Raw genomic sequence first — 18169 nt, 5'->3', positions numbered from 1 at the left:
CTTAGCTTAGCGGTGGTATGGTTTCTTGAAATTTAAATGGGACCACTACTGAGGCACCCTCTTTCCAGAGTTATCGCGTAACATGCATGCAAAAACAAAAAAAAACAAATAGTCTAATTGAGAATTTCATTTTTTAAGTCGTTTAAAAAAATATACGCCCACTGCTGGACTCAGGCGAGTGAAAATATTGATACTAAAATCGTCCTTTTATATAATTCCAGACGTTCAAATACATAATTCTCCAAGTGAACAAAGACTATGATAGCGAAGAACCGCCAAATCTTCCAGAAACATTTGAGGGCTTCAGCGAAATTCCTAGACCATCCAATAGTGAAACCGATAAGCAGGAGTCCCTAACAATAGACACGTTGAGGGATTTAGTCATGCACATGCTGGATACTGCAATGACTTTGCGGCTTTTTATTGAAGTATATTCTAAGGCTGTGGAGATTTATAGGAAAACCAATTTTGTTACTAGGTAAGTGTACCAGAGTGAATTCCGTAGCTCTGTTACTCGTGGTACTTTTAATTCCCTACTTTGAGATCAGTAAATTGACATGGCTGTCTGGGACATTATTATTTATACACAATATGTTTTTTTTTAATAAAATGCTTTTCATACAAAATGCATAAAAGCTGACGTTGTTCAAGTTTAATAAAAAGTTTTTTTCATACCAAATGAATAACATTTTATTAAATTTGACCAACTTGTGCTGTCCCGATATATTCTTTCCCGTACAATGAAATCATTCTTATAAGGAACTGAATTTATCGGTAATAAAAATAAATTGGTCAATTTTATTCATTTTCTATGAAAAACATTTTATTTAATTTGCTGTCCCGATTTTTCTCTCTCAATACAACGAATTGATCCTTACATGAAACTGAGTCGATGGTCACAAAAAAAAAAAATATGGACTGTGAACTGGCAACCAATACTATCTCAATTTTAACAACTTTACGGGATGAAGATAAAAATAATTTATATAGCATCTGGTTCATTAAGTAAAAATACGTAGTGTACATACATAAAAGTCTAATAAAAATATCTAAAAACTACGTATTTTTATTTAATAAACCAGATGCTATGTATATGACGCAAACAATTCTTTTCTTCATCCTGTTAAGTTGTCAAAATTGAGACAGTACCGATTGCCAGTTCACAGTTGAAATTTTACTCATTTTTATGGACAACTCACCCTTGACCAAAAAATTGATTTTGCCAAAATTAAATAGGCGCTGCGGCTAAAGTGTCGCTGAAAAGTACAAAGACCAGACAAACAAACACATAGAGAAATGCGTGAGGTCCGCTGGTTCGTTCCGTGGCTTAGTTGGCATAGCGTCTGGCACGGTTTGCTAGAAGACGTCGGTTCGAATCCGGCCGGATCGAAGGAATTTTTTCTAAGTGTTCGATCGTTGCCAAAATTCTTTTCACAAAAAAAAAAAGACTTGAGATGATGGTTCATGCGCACGACGCTTTATATGTATTTTGTTTATATGTTTTCACCTCACAAAACTGAACATTTCCAGCATAGTACAACTATACGAATACGGTATCCCACCATTGTATGAGAAACTACAAGAACTGAATGATAGTAGTCCTGAGTGCGCTGAAATTGAAGTTTTCATAGACTCCGCGCGAGCTGAACTAATTGACATATTCAGAGAGATACTGGCGGTTTACAAGAACAACATTTTCAATGGAGAGTGAGTATTTCCAGTTATTATTATTTTTTTATATTAAGTAGTCAGCAAACAAACATACGTCCGCGTCTTGCGCTAGCCTCTTGGCACGGTTGTTGATTGAATCCAAGGTGGCCAGTTGGTATGTAGCAGAGCCATCCCAAAGGTGGCAGCAGTACTCCATGCACGTTCGGACTTGTGCTTGATACAGCTGGAGTAACTGTCCCTCTGTAAAGTAACGCCTCACCCTGGAAAGGATGCCAAGTTTCCTTGCTGCATTTTTGGCCATGGATTCAATGTATCTGCCGAAGTTCAAATTGGACGATAGGTCCATTCCAAGTAGCTAGAGACGTTCGGCTGTCGGTATGGATACATCACGACAAGTCGGAGTCAGCTCAAAGAGACTTCGTTTTGTGGAGAATAGACATGCCTGAGTTTTGGTAGCGTTAAATTTGACAAGATTGGCATCGCCCCAATCGGAGACTGCCTTGAGTGTCAAATCCTAACTGCTAACCATAGACAAGACTGGATTTCCTCTCCACTGACCCTTGCATTGATGAAGTACCTATCTACAACTGTGCTGTCATCAGCATACGCAAAAGTGCCTGGAATTAACATATCATTAATATGCGGCAGATGTTCGGAAGAGTAGCCTTTTCAGGCTACTCAAATCGAACGTTCGCTCAAGAAATCCGAGATCCAATTGCAAATGTCAGTGGGGAGCCCATAAGAGGGAAGCTTACTTAAAAAGCTTGCATTGCAGACCCTGTCAAAGGCTTTAGAAATGTTCAAAGACACTGCAAGTGCTTTGCCTTGCTTTTCTATAGCCTCGCTCCATATGTGACAGGCATACACAAAAAGATCCCCAGTAGAACGCCGTCGTCGCAATCCGTACTGGCGATCACTGAGGAGGTCGTTGTCTTCAAGGTACAACAGGAGACGGTTCGTAGTCTTGCAGAGTATGGAAGTGACTGAGATAGGTCTGTAATTGACAGGGTCAGCTCTGCTTCTCTTTTTCGGCACAGGTTGCATGTTTGCAAGCTTCCACGACCTGTGAATTACACCAATCTCAAGCGAGAGGCGGTACTTTTGAAGGACTCCATGCTGTATTCCTGCGAGAAAACTCCGACAGGGAATTCATTCCACAACCTAATTGTACGTGGGAGGAAGCTCCTCTGAAACCTTGCAGTACGAGATCGACTCGGTTCCAGAATGTGAGGATGGACCTGCACCTGCCGGTGGCGAGCGTAGCGATGATAAAATATTGCTGTTAACATGATGTCAAATTGTTCTTCAGAAAATTAGCCATTGTACAGGCGATAGAACATAGGGAGGCATAGTCTCTCCTCGTAGACAGTGGTTCAATATCGTCTGTAATCACAGGATCGTCAACAATTCTCATAGCACGTTTTTGAACCACGTCAAAGGGCCCAACCTGGCATCCGGCAGTTCCCGCCCAAAGATGGCAACAGTATTCCATGTAGGTTATAAATCGTTGCCTTGGAAGGAGATCAACTAAACATTTAGACATTTTTCTTTAAAATGGAGTCATATTTGAAAAAAATCGAGATCTTTCTAATGAGCAAGGTCTTATAACAGTCGGAAGTGAAATGGCGCGGGAGGCAGGTAGTAGCTCTGAAGTTTTTTCCCGTTTCGGCCCCAAACATTGAGCAACACAGTAGTATTCATTATTACACACGAAGCTGTAGTAGTCAAGACGTCGTCGTTCGTTGAACAGGGTATTAAATCATTATAAGATAAGTGTATTTTAAAAATATTTATTTTAAAAACGAAGACGAAAATTTCAAGGTCTATAATATCTCTTTTGGGATATTTTTTTAATTTAATTTTTATGGTAATTTGTATAGAGTCGTGTATCGAACTGAATATTATTCCTTCTTTCATTTAAAAGTATTAGACATGAATAGTTTAGTTAAAACTTTGAATCACAAATATTTTATGTTCAAAAGGTTAATATTATAGACGTCTCTGAACAATACTACGGAACTGAATAAGAATAAGAAGTATTCGATAAAACTGTTAAAGGCTTAGGCTGTTGTAGGCTTTAAATACATACAGGTGAGGAGAAACAAATAACAATAGCGACTAAAATAATTCTAGTAGAAACTTTAAAATAGCTCTCCTGAAAAAATCGGTGTTTTTGACGTAATACCCTGTTCATCTTGACCAACGAAATGTGTTCATGATACTGAAAAACTTAAAGCCAGATAACCTAAGAAAACTGCATAGAATTAAAAACTAAGAAAATGTTCATACTTTAGGTAAATTAACTCCCTTAATCCGATCACTGGTGAATGACGTCATAAGAAACTTTTTAAACCAACTTGATGTTTAATTACATTACATAAATAAAAAAGTGAAACCAAAAAGCTGGAATTATCGAGTATATGACCAGAAATAGAGACGAAATATGGGCCATCCATCCTTGGCTCATCATCATCAGGTAAATGGGCCTTATATCACTTTTAAATATCAACTCTCGTTTGCGCTGAAATCACAAATTACAAAACAGAATTAGTACAGCGCCAACAACTAACCTGTGTGTACGTCTCCGTATATTGTAAAAACTTTCTGTACTTATTGTAATAAAGATAACATCTCTAGGGACTGTTCCATTCGGTGGTGTGGGAAAAACAGCAATATATCTAATTACAAAACAAAGGGAATCACATTTCATCGGCAATTAAATATGTAATTTTTCAATTTTCGTCCATTATAGCAAAACTCAAGTTAAACTGGTCGATTTAAAGTGAAACAATAACACCCGTCAATTGCTTCGAATTCGGGCTGGCCAATCGGAACGCCGTTTTCACCGTAATGACTTGGCAGAATAGTTTTCAAACAAATTAAATGACATTTCGTCTCTATTTCTGGTTGTACAGTCGATGGCTGGAATACACTTTTCTGTTGAAAGCGTCATCTTAGAGCATTACAATTATTTTACACTTTCCTGTTATTATTATATGTGTACGCGTTATTGTTGAAAGCGTCATCTTAGAGCCTCGACTGTACGTTATTTTTTTTTAAATCTTTTTTGTCACTCCAATTACGTGCGTTTTTCAGTTGTACCATGTTAAATAAACTTCGTTCAATTGCAGAGGCAACATATCGCAGCACGTAGAGTCTTACCTCACCATACTACTGGAGGGTTTTACGGAACGTTTGCTCGTACGAGATTACAACGTATGTTATCCACTCCATGAAGATATAGAAATGTTAAAACAGGCTTACCCAGAAATGTATCCTTTACGTGCTAACATGTTACATTTAAGTCAGAATACAACTTTATAGTCCATTTCGCATAGAATGAGTCCTGTGACATTTCAAATTTTTACGTTGCACGCATTCTATTTCTAACAAATCTCTCAACCAGGTTACAACACGAAATAGTAAATTTGTCATAATGCACCAAATACAAGCAGTAGAACTCCTTGTGAAAGAGTTCGTCCAGGGTAGTAATGCCACCTTACATATTACTGCCGCCAAGCAGTAATGTCAGCATTACTGTGTTCCGGTTTTGAAGGGTAAGGGTGCTGGTGAAATTACTTGACTTGACTTGTCAAATTATGTCTCTCTTGTGACGGGCGCAGTGATAGTGCCCCTCAGATCTTTGCAATTGAAAGCTCTGAGTGGCACTGTAACTGTTGTGGACAGGCGTGCAGCTTACCATCAGGCGCACGACTAGTTCATGTCACTTGATGTTATAAAAAAAAAATATTTGTGAATTATGATTTTAAATAATTATTACAGTATATTAAATAAAAAGAAAATGAAATGATAAAGATAAAAATAAATTACCCAATTGGGATTTGATGCTTAAAACTGAACAGTTATCCGTAGAGATTTTCACCATAAAATCGATAAATCAAATCGGCTGTCGTACATGTCGCGTCGGGTCGGACTCCTTGTACGCGGGACTTTTTTTGTTTTGAGCATTGCGTGTTGTTTTTGGAGTAATACTTCAAATTTCATTTCGTTGCAGTTGATTGTATGCTTCGATGTTGACTTTTTGTTTTGTCGTTGTTGATTTTTTACATGTTGTGTAATTTTTTTGGTACATAAATAACATAATAATTGAATCCTTTTTATTTTGTTTGTTATTTATTCTTAAATTATTTTGTGTAAATTGATTCTTTCTTCGATACAAATTATCTCGATAAGATATTGAAATCGACTGTTTATCATTCGATATTACATTACTACATCTCTAGAAACTTCAAATCTCAAACGTCACCGGAATTATGATAAGTGAAATAAATTATACTTATGGAGTGCACGAAAGGAACCTCCTCGCAATGGCGTACCATTCATGTCGTCTGTACCTCTGACACAACGCTGATGGGTAAATCCATTGACTTACAAATAAATGGACGACGGGTCTAATACAAAAACCACGAAAAAAATGTCCCAAGTCAACCTATTTAAACGTAGTGACATGTCAAGGAATATGAAAAAGCTAAAACGTTGAATTTAAATTGTAATGTCATCGCAGTACTGTCTAATTTTGCTTGCTTCGCTGTCAGTCGAACAAACGAAGACTAGAGCGTGAATGACGCTCTGTATACGATTTTAACGCCCTATAAGTTCGGACACTTTTTAGCGCGGACCCGACGTCCATATAATTGTAAGTCAATGGGTAAATCCTTTCATTACGAAGGCAAACCTGTCCCACACTTCAGCATGGCATTTACTAGCAGTACAGCTCTTTGTGAATGTGTTCGTCCAGGGAAGTACTGCCACCTTACCTACTTCAGCCGCCAAGCGGTAATGTGAGCATTATAGTGTTGAGTTACTCATACACGAGGCAACTCGTTTGTACAACTAGCTTGGTTAGTTTGTCACAACACCTTATGTCACAAAAATGTCCCACCTCACACCTCACCTCATGTCATAGCCTCATGTAACAGCCTCACTCATGTCACACTGCTTCGAATTCAACAAATGCAACAATGATTGGTCCTTCACTGCCTGATTTTGCATCATATGTGATCATACTAACATAGAGCTAAATAAAATTAGCATTTACGAGTATCATAACACTTAAGTTATCCAATTGTTTGATACCATCAAGTTATAAAAATGTGCTTAATATTCCCTGTCTGTTGAGTGAGTCATTGCCGTAGGTGCAAACTTTCTTACCACTACCTCAACTCATTTGAAGTAGGACATTGTACCGCCTCATTTTTTCAAATGAGGTACTTCCTCAAACTCATTTTAATTTCATGTCCTACTCAACACTAGAGCATTACTCCGTTCCGGTTTTGAGGGGTGTTGGTGAAATTGCAGGCACATGGCATTTTTCGATTTATATCTCAGGATGATGGGCGCATTTGCTGTGCTCCTCAGATTTTTTTGTGATTTAAAGCTTCGAGTAGCATTGCAACTGTTATAGATAGGCGTATCGCTTAACACCTGACGCATATCATGTTAGTCCATCACTTGGTATTATATATTAAATCTCGCATTCAAAAGCGAGGGTTATAAAAATAGTTTATGAAAACGTAAATCAATAATTCATGTCGTTACAAGGTCATATTGAGTACATTTTTATGTACTGCCACAGGGGTCGTCCTAGATTATTTTTGTAAAGCGAGAGATCTTACAATTACCGGCTCAAACCAAAACACTGTACATCAACAACTTTGTAAAAAACAGCATTTTGAGAAAACTATATGTAATTATAACTTTGTATTTTATATAGCCTCTCCACACTCGCCCCCAACCCTCAACTAGACCGTTACTAAGACGCGCTAGCTGCGCGCGGGACCACAAACCCGTAAGTCCGTACCCAATTCTGGGTCCGCGAGAGACGCCCGTGAAGGCGTAAGACTGGCGGAGGGCTTGGCCCGGACGCCCGCCGTACCCTGGTCTTGCCGTCGAGTATAGTCTCTCCGGAAAACCTTGTCTCTCGGGTCAGTAGATAGGGACAGATGAACTAAACCGTGGATTGGACAAATGAACTAGAACTGACATTTTTCATTGTTCTAGCATTTCTTTTTAATAAGTTATTTCTTTGTAAAAGCATAATTCAACTCCTCCTACGGTACAGTAAAGTTCTCCATTTTATTTGGCAAAGCTCGTTACTCACATAGAGTGATCATCTAATAGATCATGTAACCGATATCTAGGATTTTATTATACTCTATGTGAGTAACGAGTTTTGCCGAATAAAACTAAGAAAGGCTAAAGTTACGTGTTATGCTTATTTCAATGAATTCAGAACTTTAAAAGGCTCCCCTGTAAACTTGGCAATTTCGACATACGATACTTTACGTAGGAGGGGTCGAATTGTAAATCGCCAAAGGGCAATGTAGTCCCGCAGCAACAACAGCAACTTCGGCGTTTACCTTCATAAAGCGTGCGAAGTATACTGTGAATCAGGCGCGAAACTCTGCGGGTGTGGAACTGTGGCAGTTCTTGCCGCGATCCGCACCGTGATTTGCGCCGTGATTTCGCGAGTGTGGAGAGGCCTTGAGGTTAATAACATAAAAAGATACATTTATCTTACATTGCACGTTAGGTATTAAATAAATCTGTCCACGTTTTATAGTTTTACTATGGAAAATAAGCTATTTCTATTGAAAAACGAATAATTTTTTTCCCCTTAATAATAGCCGAAAGATTCTTGTTGTTATGAAATTTCAAAAAACAGTCAAAAGTCAAATAATCATTTATTAGATAGGTAAACAATATTACACTTGAAAATGTCGTTTTTTAAGCTACTGCTCGTTCACTACGCTGACGTCCTTGAGAAGAACGAGCAAGAATCTCTAGGGATTGCTCTTTTCAAATGAACTTAAATACTATAGAAAACACTTTGAATCATATTTGTGTGGAATCTAGACTCATGTTGTCTTTCCATACATCTTGTATCTAACTTGTATTCTACAATTTTGTAATATGATTTTTCAATTAAAGTACTTTTAGGGTCGTATTCCAGAACTCTACTCAATGCTCAAGACAGGACTTGAGTATGGTTTAAAGCACTCGAAATCATACTCAAGTCCGTGCCATTAGGGTCGTATTTCCAGTGCAATCCTGACTTGAGCATTGAGTAGAGTTCTAGAATACGACCCTTAATGTAAATTTTATACTTAGTAAATGGTAATCTTAATATATGCTCCGGAATCTTATCGTAAAAACGTGCACAGTTCCCCACAAAAGAATCGTTTACCTTACTTTGATTTAAACTTTCACGATTTTCACACATTATTTGATTTTTAATTAATAATAATAATAATAATAATAACGCACACACTCAACATAGCCCCGCACTAGGGAAAACCCTGTGTCGCGGGTGCCATGGACACACACATGGACAACCACAAATTACACCCAAACTCACGAGAGAAAGAAATGTAGGCCATACAAATATTTCTCCCGGCCCGGGAATCGAACCTGGGGCCTCTGCGTGGCAGTCCGGCATGGTAACCGTTCGGCCACGGAGGCAGTTATAATTAATATAGAAGAATTCGGGATTTAATCACGTATAAAACATATTTTAATTACCTCGGCGTTTCGGCATCGTTTACTTTAGTTAAACGAAATCGTGGTACTATATTGCGCCTTGCAGTGTTTTGGTTTAACACAATAGACTACAAAATATTGCTTTGTATGTCATCTGTCTTTCCCGCAAAGCACAATTTAGGGCTATTCATAGTGAAACATTTTTAACCGTGTGATCATATTTGGTCATGTCATCGCTCGACAACAAGTGAGATAGCGGCCAAACGTGTGTCTATTAAAAAAAATAGCATAGGATTCGAAGCGCCCTTTATTTCTAATGCCAATTCTTCGAATAAAAATTCCTTAACTATTAACAGAGACGTTGTCAAAACCAGCTTTATTCTCCGAGCAATAAACACGAATCTTAGCGATTCATCATCAGAAACATCAGACGACGTACCTAATGGTCCTGTAGACATCACAGAACAGAAACGTGAAACCCCAGGGACTTATAACAATACCCCAGGACCTTCTGCGAATACCCAAGACGCCCAAATACCACATCAAGTGAGGGAACAGTCACTAATAAGCGAAGTGAGAGATATATTACCGGAGTTAGGAGATGGTTTTATATTGAAATGCTTGCAGTATTACGATTTTAAAGTTGATAAAGTTATAAACAGTTATTTGGAAGACAATTTAGCTGAACCTTTGAGAGGTAAGATTTTTAACTATTGGCAAACATTAACTGTTTGGCTTAGGAGTTCCGTTACTCAACACTAGATGGCACAATTGTTCAATAGTTCTTATGATCAATTTCGACGTTAGTAATAGCATGGACTAATTTCTCAACAGGACTGCTAATTGCGGTACTAGACTTTAGAAGAGAAACTTTAGTATCTATTAGCACACCAGATGCCGCCGCAACTACCAAATAGCTAATTTTATCACTAATTTGTTTTACATTGATTAGCTGTAATTTATTAGATCTGCTCTAATTTCTAGTGATAACAAACAAATCAACTAGATGGCGCTTATTACGCAGATTTTTATAGACTGTTATTCATTTTGTATGAAAAATAATTTTATTAGATTTGACCAACTTCTGCTGTTCCGTTTTTTCTTCGCATGTAATGAAATCATCCTTATACGAAGCTGAGTTTATCAGCATTTAGAAAAAAAAGTCAATTTTATTTATTTTGTATGAAAACCATTTTATGAAATTTTACTGACTTCTGATGTCCCGATCTTTTGTCCTATACAATGAAATGAGCCTTAAACAAAACTGAGTCGATCAGCACTAAAAAAAATTTGGTCATTTTTATTAGTTTTTATGGATAACTCACACTTGACCAAAAAATTTACAATGCTATAATAATTTTCACAAAAAAAAAGACTTAAAATGGGTCCTAAAACAGTTTCCTTGTATCTCTTGTGATTTCGGATTTCCCCATACTCTCCCACTTATAAAAAGAACACTCTGTAATTAAGGTTTACTATGTCGGTATTTATTGTCTGATAAAATATAATGTAAGTTTTTGTTTATTTATACAATTCAAATTTCTGTATTGGCACACCACGTATCTGGCTCTGATTCGCTTTCATCTATCTCAAAGGTTGACTGGAAGAGATCGCTCTTAGCGATAAGGACGCCTTTGCCCACATTAGTTTTAAGCTGTTTTTGTTCTTGCGTGTGAGCAATAAGGTGTATCTATTGAAGTTTGAACTCGCGCAAATTAATAAAAAGACAATTAATTCTCTTTCCAGAGTTAGACAAATCGCTGCCAATAATCCCAGAGGATCCGCTAGACGTCAAGTTCCTCGAAACGGGCGTTGAGAGGTTAAACGTCTTCGACGGCGACGCCTTTGACATAATGTCACGTGATGACATTGACACTAGTAAAGTCCATATCGGGAAGAAAAAGTCGAAGTATAAGGACGCAAAGGACTTGTTGGACGACAAGAGCGAGTTGCAGAAAATTAGGGAGCGATATAACAAATACAAGTAAGTATGAACTGAATGGTAGGCTGAATGATCTGTAGGTACAGTCCCATATTATTCTACATAAGTTTTGTTATGCCCCTCCCTATCAACCTCTTGGTTATGCGGGAAGGACACTACGACCTGTGTGCGCACAGGAACCTTACAAGTTCAGGTTCTGACCCCAGATCAGCCAGGGTACAGGGTTGTCACAGACCTCTTTCACTTGACTTCATCCGGTTCTTCGAGAGGCTAGCGCCTCGGGTTATCTGCCCCGGGCGCACGTACAGTACCCTCCCTATTTTCTAGATAGGTACCGGAGCTGTAGGCACGCTCACTTTGTTGCCACCGCTAAGCTGTCGACTCTGAGTCCACTACCAAATCTCCTCATTGGTGGCGGAGCTGTAAAGCACGCTCACTTCCCGACGCCGAAAAACCACGTCTCACTAGTTCCCAATAACCTAAGTGGTTGGAGGGACCGGAGGATATCTGGCTTAGCCTCTGCTAGTTCTCCGGGCTAGTGCCTGAGATGCCTGTCGCAACAATGTCCGGACATAGCTTCCAACTTAAAGGGCAACTCACGTGTCCCGCGCGTCTCATCGCTTCAGGGCTTCAACTAGACCGCTATTAAGACACGCTAGCTGCTCACGAGACACGCCCCGGCCACACCCAACTGGAGCAGACAAACATGTATGGGTCGAACAAGTCCTGCGCCTGGCGGTAATCGAACGCCTATCCATAACCTAACAACATAACCAACGCTTTACTTCACAAACATCTGAGAAGTAATGCCACTGAGACAAAGTTGATAAGCCTCGTGTGTTCATAGTTTCACCAGCAAACTTACCCTTCAAAACCGGAACGCAGTAATGGTTTCATTACTGCTTGGCGGCAGAAATAGATATAGTAGCAGTATTTTCCTGAAAGAACTCTTTCACAAGGAGGACTAATAAAAACAAAAATGTCATATAGATCTACACGAACGACGCGTGCGGCCACTGTGAACGCAACGAGCTTCTACGTACGTTTGATTTACACGCATCCGCGCCCGCAACCGCGCCCGCCGCCACTCTGAATAAGGCCTTTATGTGTGTGCCATCCCAGCTCCCAAATGGAACGACTGATCTCAAACCATTTAATTAAACTTTTCAGTCTTATTTGCGCCGAAGAGGATGCGTTATACGACGACGAATACGACGACACATACGACTCGGACGGCATGGGACCTACGACGGACACCATCGACGAGCTGGAAGACCGGCCGTTCCAAACGCCGCGTGTGCTGTTGCGGCGCGGGGGACGTGCTGAGGTAAAACAGTTAAGATACTTTGCTAATGCTAACATCATAAAAAACATCGAGTATATAACTAGAAATAGAGACGAAATAAGGGCCATCTCTGGCAACTTATCAGGCAAATGGGCCTTATACCACTTTTAAATATCAACTCTCGTTTGCACTGAAATCACAAATTAGAAAGCTGAAATAGTACAGCGCCAACAAGTGACCTTTGTGTACGTCTTCGTATATTCCAAAAATATTCTGTCTTTATTGCAATAAATATAATATATCTAACAATAGGGGCTGTTCCTTTCAGTGGTGTGGGAAAAACAGCAAAACATCTAATTACAAAACAAACGGAATCACATTTCACCGGTAATTAAATATTAATTAGGCAATTTTTCAATTTTCGTCCATTATAGCAAAGCTCAAGTTAAACTGGTCGATTGAAGTGAAACAATTGACGACACCCGTCAATTATTTCGAATCCGGGTTGGTCAACCGGAGCGCAGTTGTCACCGCAATGATTTGGCAGAATAGTTTTCAAACACATTAAATGACATTTCGTCTCTGGTTATATACTCGATGATAAACAATAACTTTTGATCCATCACTTTTTACAGAACGTAATAAATTTACCAAAAACAAACTTTCAAGTTTTTGTTGTACTATCTGGTACTTTTCAGATCTGTATCTGGTAGTAAGGTAGGTCAAACGTGCAAGCGTTCTCCCCGACGGCCATCACTCTCGCTGCTGCGTTTTGCACCAGAGTTACCTTATCACCGTTTAGAGTGACCTATTTAAATATTATAATTATTAACACAAAGATCGAACACTCAGAAAAAAATCCTTCGATCCGGTTGGATTCGAATTCAATTAATTGAATATCAATTCAATAAAAATTTAAATAATACAGTGAATAGCGACATCTCTCGCCAGGACTGGTAGCTGTAAGGTACTAACTGGGTGATAAATCATTCATAGATTTCTCATAGATGGCGCTACGACTAAAAAGTCGTTGAAAAACCAAATACAAAGACACGACGCAAGCACATAGAAAAATTCGTGAGGTTCGTTGGTTCGTTCCGTGGCTTAGTTGGTAGCGTCTGGCACGGGATGCAAGAAAACGTCGGTTCGAATCCAACCGGATCGAAGTAATTTTTTCCGAGTGTTCGATCTTTGTATTAACAATTATAACAAACTAGTGGAGTAATTTCACAAAAAATAATTGAATATCAATTCAATAAAAATTTAAATATTTAAATATTTTTATTGTTGGACGAAAGTAAAATCGGATGAATTATGAAAAGTCATGCAACAAAAGTTTAAGACGCTATTAATATAGTCATCTCATCGTCACTAGAGACGTACATTTTCCATTGGTCCTTCTAGCAAACGAAGGGTATCGAACCCAGGACGTCCTCATTCACCGCCCACAGCTTAAATTGTTGTGCCACTGAGGTCGTATTTCTTGGTCCTTGTTTCGTATGTAAGTAATGTTAATTTCAAATGGTGGAAATTTTTCCGGAAAAATTCGTGAAAAACTGTTCAAATATTATTTCGAAAGATCGCATTATGTTCTGTTACTTTCAGAAATGTCTTTTGAAGTTTTATTTAGCGTGAACTATAAATAAACTTCTACAGTTAAAAGCCACTTAGATAAAAACGAAATTTCAAATTATTTCACAACAGCGAAAGAACCTTTTGTATTGGCTCCATCGTTTTCTATCAGTAATTTCAACATTTGACAGGTCTCAACGTCAAATGTGGAAAATTAAAGGAAAAATATCCGGGAAAAAACGAATTTTTAAAAATGGACATTTTTCCATGACCCAACACTACATGTAAGCAACTTATCACTGGTAATTAGTAACAAGAAATATATATATCTTTAAGGAGGAATGTGAGTCTTCGTCAGAGGAGGAAGAACAACCGTCAACCAGTATCTCTACGCCTAATACGAGCTACAAAAACCGCGTGGACTTCTGCGTGAACCCTGCACTGATGCGCGCGCGCCGCGAAGCGACCCAGCAAACTAGGAAGGAGAATCGCGCACCGCCGCCACCTAGGTACGTATTCGTAACGTCATTAATGTCAATGTTCAATAACCTCTTCGAACTTTCAGCTATAGATCAAGCTACACATAAACGGTTCTTCGTTCTATAATAATGCGGTTGTCGTATCAGGGGGTCAATTCAGAACCTTACGACAACTCAGTTGTCGACGGATTCGATTTGATATCGTACGACTTCTGTTCATTTTTATTCACAACACCCGATACGAACGTCAAACTGCCGTATTCGAAACCGAACCGAAATGACGTCACACCCGTACGATTACTCAAACTTCTCGACCGGCAAAGGCTACAAACGTTAATCAGAACACAGTTATCGAATGAAAATTACCAAACGTCCTATTGTTTACAAAGCAAGTGTGTAATATGGAAATCTCTTATTATTTTAAATAAAGTCTGGATTTTGTTCAATTTTATTAATGTATTTTAATGCAAGACTAATGCATTCCTATATTTTAGACCTTTACAGCCTTAAAAATGTATATAAAAGGATTTTTTAATACAGTTGCTCAAAACGTGGTATTTTTCGTACTACAAATCGTGGCAACTACAAAAGTTAGATTTTTCGCACCAGTGCTTTTTACTTTTCGATTTTTTTTTAATTTACTGTTGTTTCAAGTCTTAAACATAGAACTAAAGAGGTTGTATATTTATTTAATATTTATGTGCTTTGTGACGTAAGTCATTCGTCATTAAAACTTATATTTATAAACATTTTATTTGTTTAAATTGCATAGGTATTTTATACATTTAAAAATACCAAAATATTTTCCATAAAGATGGCTGATTGAGTATTAACAATGACCGGAGGTGAGTATTACGCGAGATATATATAAGATATAAAAAATACTGTTTTATTTTACTTTCAATGTAGTTTTTTCGCAAATGTTTTAAAAAACATGTATCAAACACGTGCGGATTTGTCATTTTCACTTGTCTCGAGACTCGTGAATAATGACTAACTTTCCGCACTTGTACCAAAAATAACTATTCATTTTTCTTATAATCTGTTTTACCAACTAACTCCGTAAACGCTGTAGGATAACGACGTCGTATTTGAATCCAAATCGAACGTTTAATTCGAATGTTCTGAATTCGATTCGAGAACGATATCCAATCTAACGATTCGGTAAATATATCAAAGAGTTCTGAATCGGAGTTCAGGGGGCTATTTTCGTTCTTCGTTCGAAACAATTACTGTCAAATAAGTATACTTGACTAATTAAAGACAATGTCAAGTATGAAGCATCATTCGTATCTTTTCTTCAAATTTGATCGAGTATTACTTATTTGACTGTAATTGTTTTGGGCAGATGTCGGACGGAGAACGTGAGTACAGGGCCGGCGATGACCAGACTGCGATGTTTTTGCAAGTGAAAGGGTGGCTGTGTGTGTTGAATGTTTGAGGCGTTGTGAGAGGATGGATGAGCGTCCATCTTCTGTGAATTACTAATATTGTCTCTTTATTTTTTACTGTAAAGCTGTGTAATTATATGAATTGATTGAATGGTTTTTTCTTTACAGGAAAAAGGATGTGGTAGGCAAACCCAAAGGTCAAGGTCAAGAAAAAGAGGTATTACAAAACAGAAATCGAAAAGAGCAGAACAAGTCGTCACGAGCCAACCACAACAGGCGGCAGGGCGCGCAATGGAAACGCAGTCAGGGGATGATGCCCTCCTAGTATTATCACTTCCTTGAGCCTGTTTATTAACCTGTTGACGCACATTACTTAAAGGGTGGTAATAAAACCTCAGAAAACAAAACTAAAAGTAATCTTATTCAAATTGTTAATATCACTGCTTTATTTATTATATTAAGAGTCGATACAACCTCAAATGGTTTTGGTTGATTCCGCAAACCAGCGAAAGTGTGGAATTACCCACTTTGGAAAAAATATGTAGTAAATTATTAATACAAAGATCGAACACTCGGAAAAAATCCTTCGACCCGGCCGGATTCGAACCGACGTCTTCTAGCATACCGTGCCAGACGCTATACCAACTAAGCCACGGAACGAACCAGCGGACCTCACGAATTTTTCTACGTGCTTGCGTCGTATCTTTGTATTTGTTTTTCAAAGACTTTTCAGCCGTAGTGCCATCTATGAGAAATCTATTATATTTCACCCAGTTAGATACCTTTACAGCTACCAGTCCCGGCTAGAGATGTCGCTATTCATTGTATTTAAATTTTTATTGAATTGATATTAAATTATGTTTGTGAAGTTACTCCACTAGTTTGTTATAATTATAGCGTCTGACACGGTATGCTAGAAAACGTCGGTTCGAATCCGACCGGATCGAAGGATTTTTGTCTGAGTGTTCGATCTTTGTATTAATAATTATAACGAACTAGTGGAGTAATTTCACATAAATATCAATTCAATACAAATTTAAATATATATAGATATACACTGATTAGTATTTTATTAAAAATTTTCACGTTAGAAAAAACAAACAAACTTACCTCGAAATTTTACAAGAAAACCGCAGTATTCAATAGGTACTTTACATATACCAATGATTTTTTTTATGTCAACTGAACTAAATAGAACTCCTTCTTGCCCGTGGACCAACTCTCTGGTCCACCACGGGAAATCAGTCACCTATATCTACCTGAGTGGACCACGGGCATTTTGTTCTTCCCGTGGCTCACCCATGTCCACCTGGGTGGACCACGAGCAATAATACACCACGTATGCTATACCTTATACGTTTTTCAAATGGGTTTAAATTCGTTTGTGAAATAACGCCAGTGTCCCTGCAGCTTGACCCGATTCGCGCCATGGAACCTATTCAGTACGGGAAAAATTTTGACTCGAGCCGATGTAGACTTCTAAGTTACCGAAAAACCGAAAACTTTTGTGCAAAAACACGAAAACAACCTAATGAAATACTGACAGTTCCGAAAAGTGCTGCCAACGCAATACTACTCTACCAACTTAATTTATATTTTACCGAAAACTATTATTAGCTTGTTAACGTGAATCATCTATTACAAATTTAAAAGCGACCTTGTTAATTTCATAAACTTTGGCGCTTCTTAAACTATTTCATCGTACGAATATACTATTAACAACATAGTATACATCGGTTAGCTAGTGTTTCTTTCGGAAGTTTAGAGCACTTGTCCACTACGTCCGATTCGTATCTGGGGGTCTATCCGTCCGAAACAATTACTGTCAAATAGCCAATATTCGACAAAATTAAAAGACAAGTATCCAGTATGAAGCTTCATTCGCATCACGCGTCTTTTCATTTGGTCAAGTATTGCTTACTTGGCAATAATTGTTTCGGACGGATGTCAGACGAAGATCGAGAGTAGACCCCCAGTTCCGAATCCGAGAAATGACGGTATGAAATGTCACAGGGATCATTTTATCTCTAAGTGTACAAGCGATATATTTTCTAGGGTTCGAATCTGACTTAGTACACAAGCGAAGCGAAGTGGGTCCGAGTTTTCTACATTTGTATGGTTTCGGATTCGGAACGAATGAGAATCGGATGCAGTGCGCAAGCGCACCGTTAAGGGTGGTAGTATACGGGCACACGGGATTTGTCAACTGATGTCCCAGGGTAACGGGTGTAGAGGCAGTGCCCCTTAGATCTTTATATTACTCTGTATATTAGTCTGAAGTACAGTTTTTTTGAATAAAATTGTGTAAGACAATTTTTTAATAGAGCCG

The 18169-nt window shown here is 38.2% G+C and overlaps 1 protein-coding gene across 1 annotated transcript; it reads left to right on the top strand.

Annotated features, from left to right (window-relative positions):
- Nucleotides 1-221: 221 nt before the first annotated feature.
- LOC113235023 (activating signal cointegrator 1 complex subunit 2) lies at nt 222-16385 on the top strand (the record flags this gene model as incomplete). Its single annotated transcript, XM_026470548.1, has 8 exons — nt 222-478; nt 1531-1707; nt 4803-4943; nt 9528-9868; nt 10918-11155; nt 12284-12440; nt 14307-14479; nt 16009-16385. Coding segments are annotated over 8 exons (1641 nt in total), but the record flags the coding sequence as incomplete, so codon positions are not given.
- Nucleotides 16386-18169: the final 1784 nt, after the last annotated feature.

This window comes from Hyposmocoma kahamanoa, unplaced genomic scaffold, assembly GCF_003589595.1.
Source record: "Hyposmocoma kahamanoa isolate Upper Pololo Valley unplaced genomic scaffold, ASM358959v1 86928, whole genome shotgun sequence".
In the NCBI taxonomy this organism is placed as follows: domain Eukaryota; kingdom Metazoa; phylum Arthropoda; class Insecta; order Lepidoptera; family Cosmopterigidae; genus Hyposmocoma; species Hyposmocoma kahamanoa.
The sequence above is the reverse complement of the archived record's forward strand: the minus strand, read 5'-3'. Positions and strand labels throughout refer to the sequence as shown.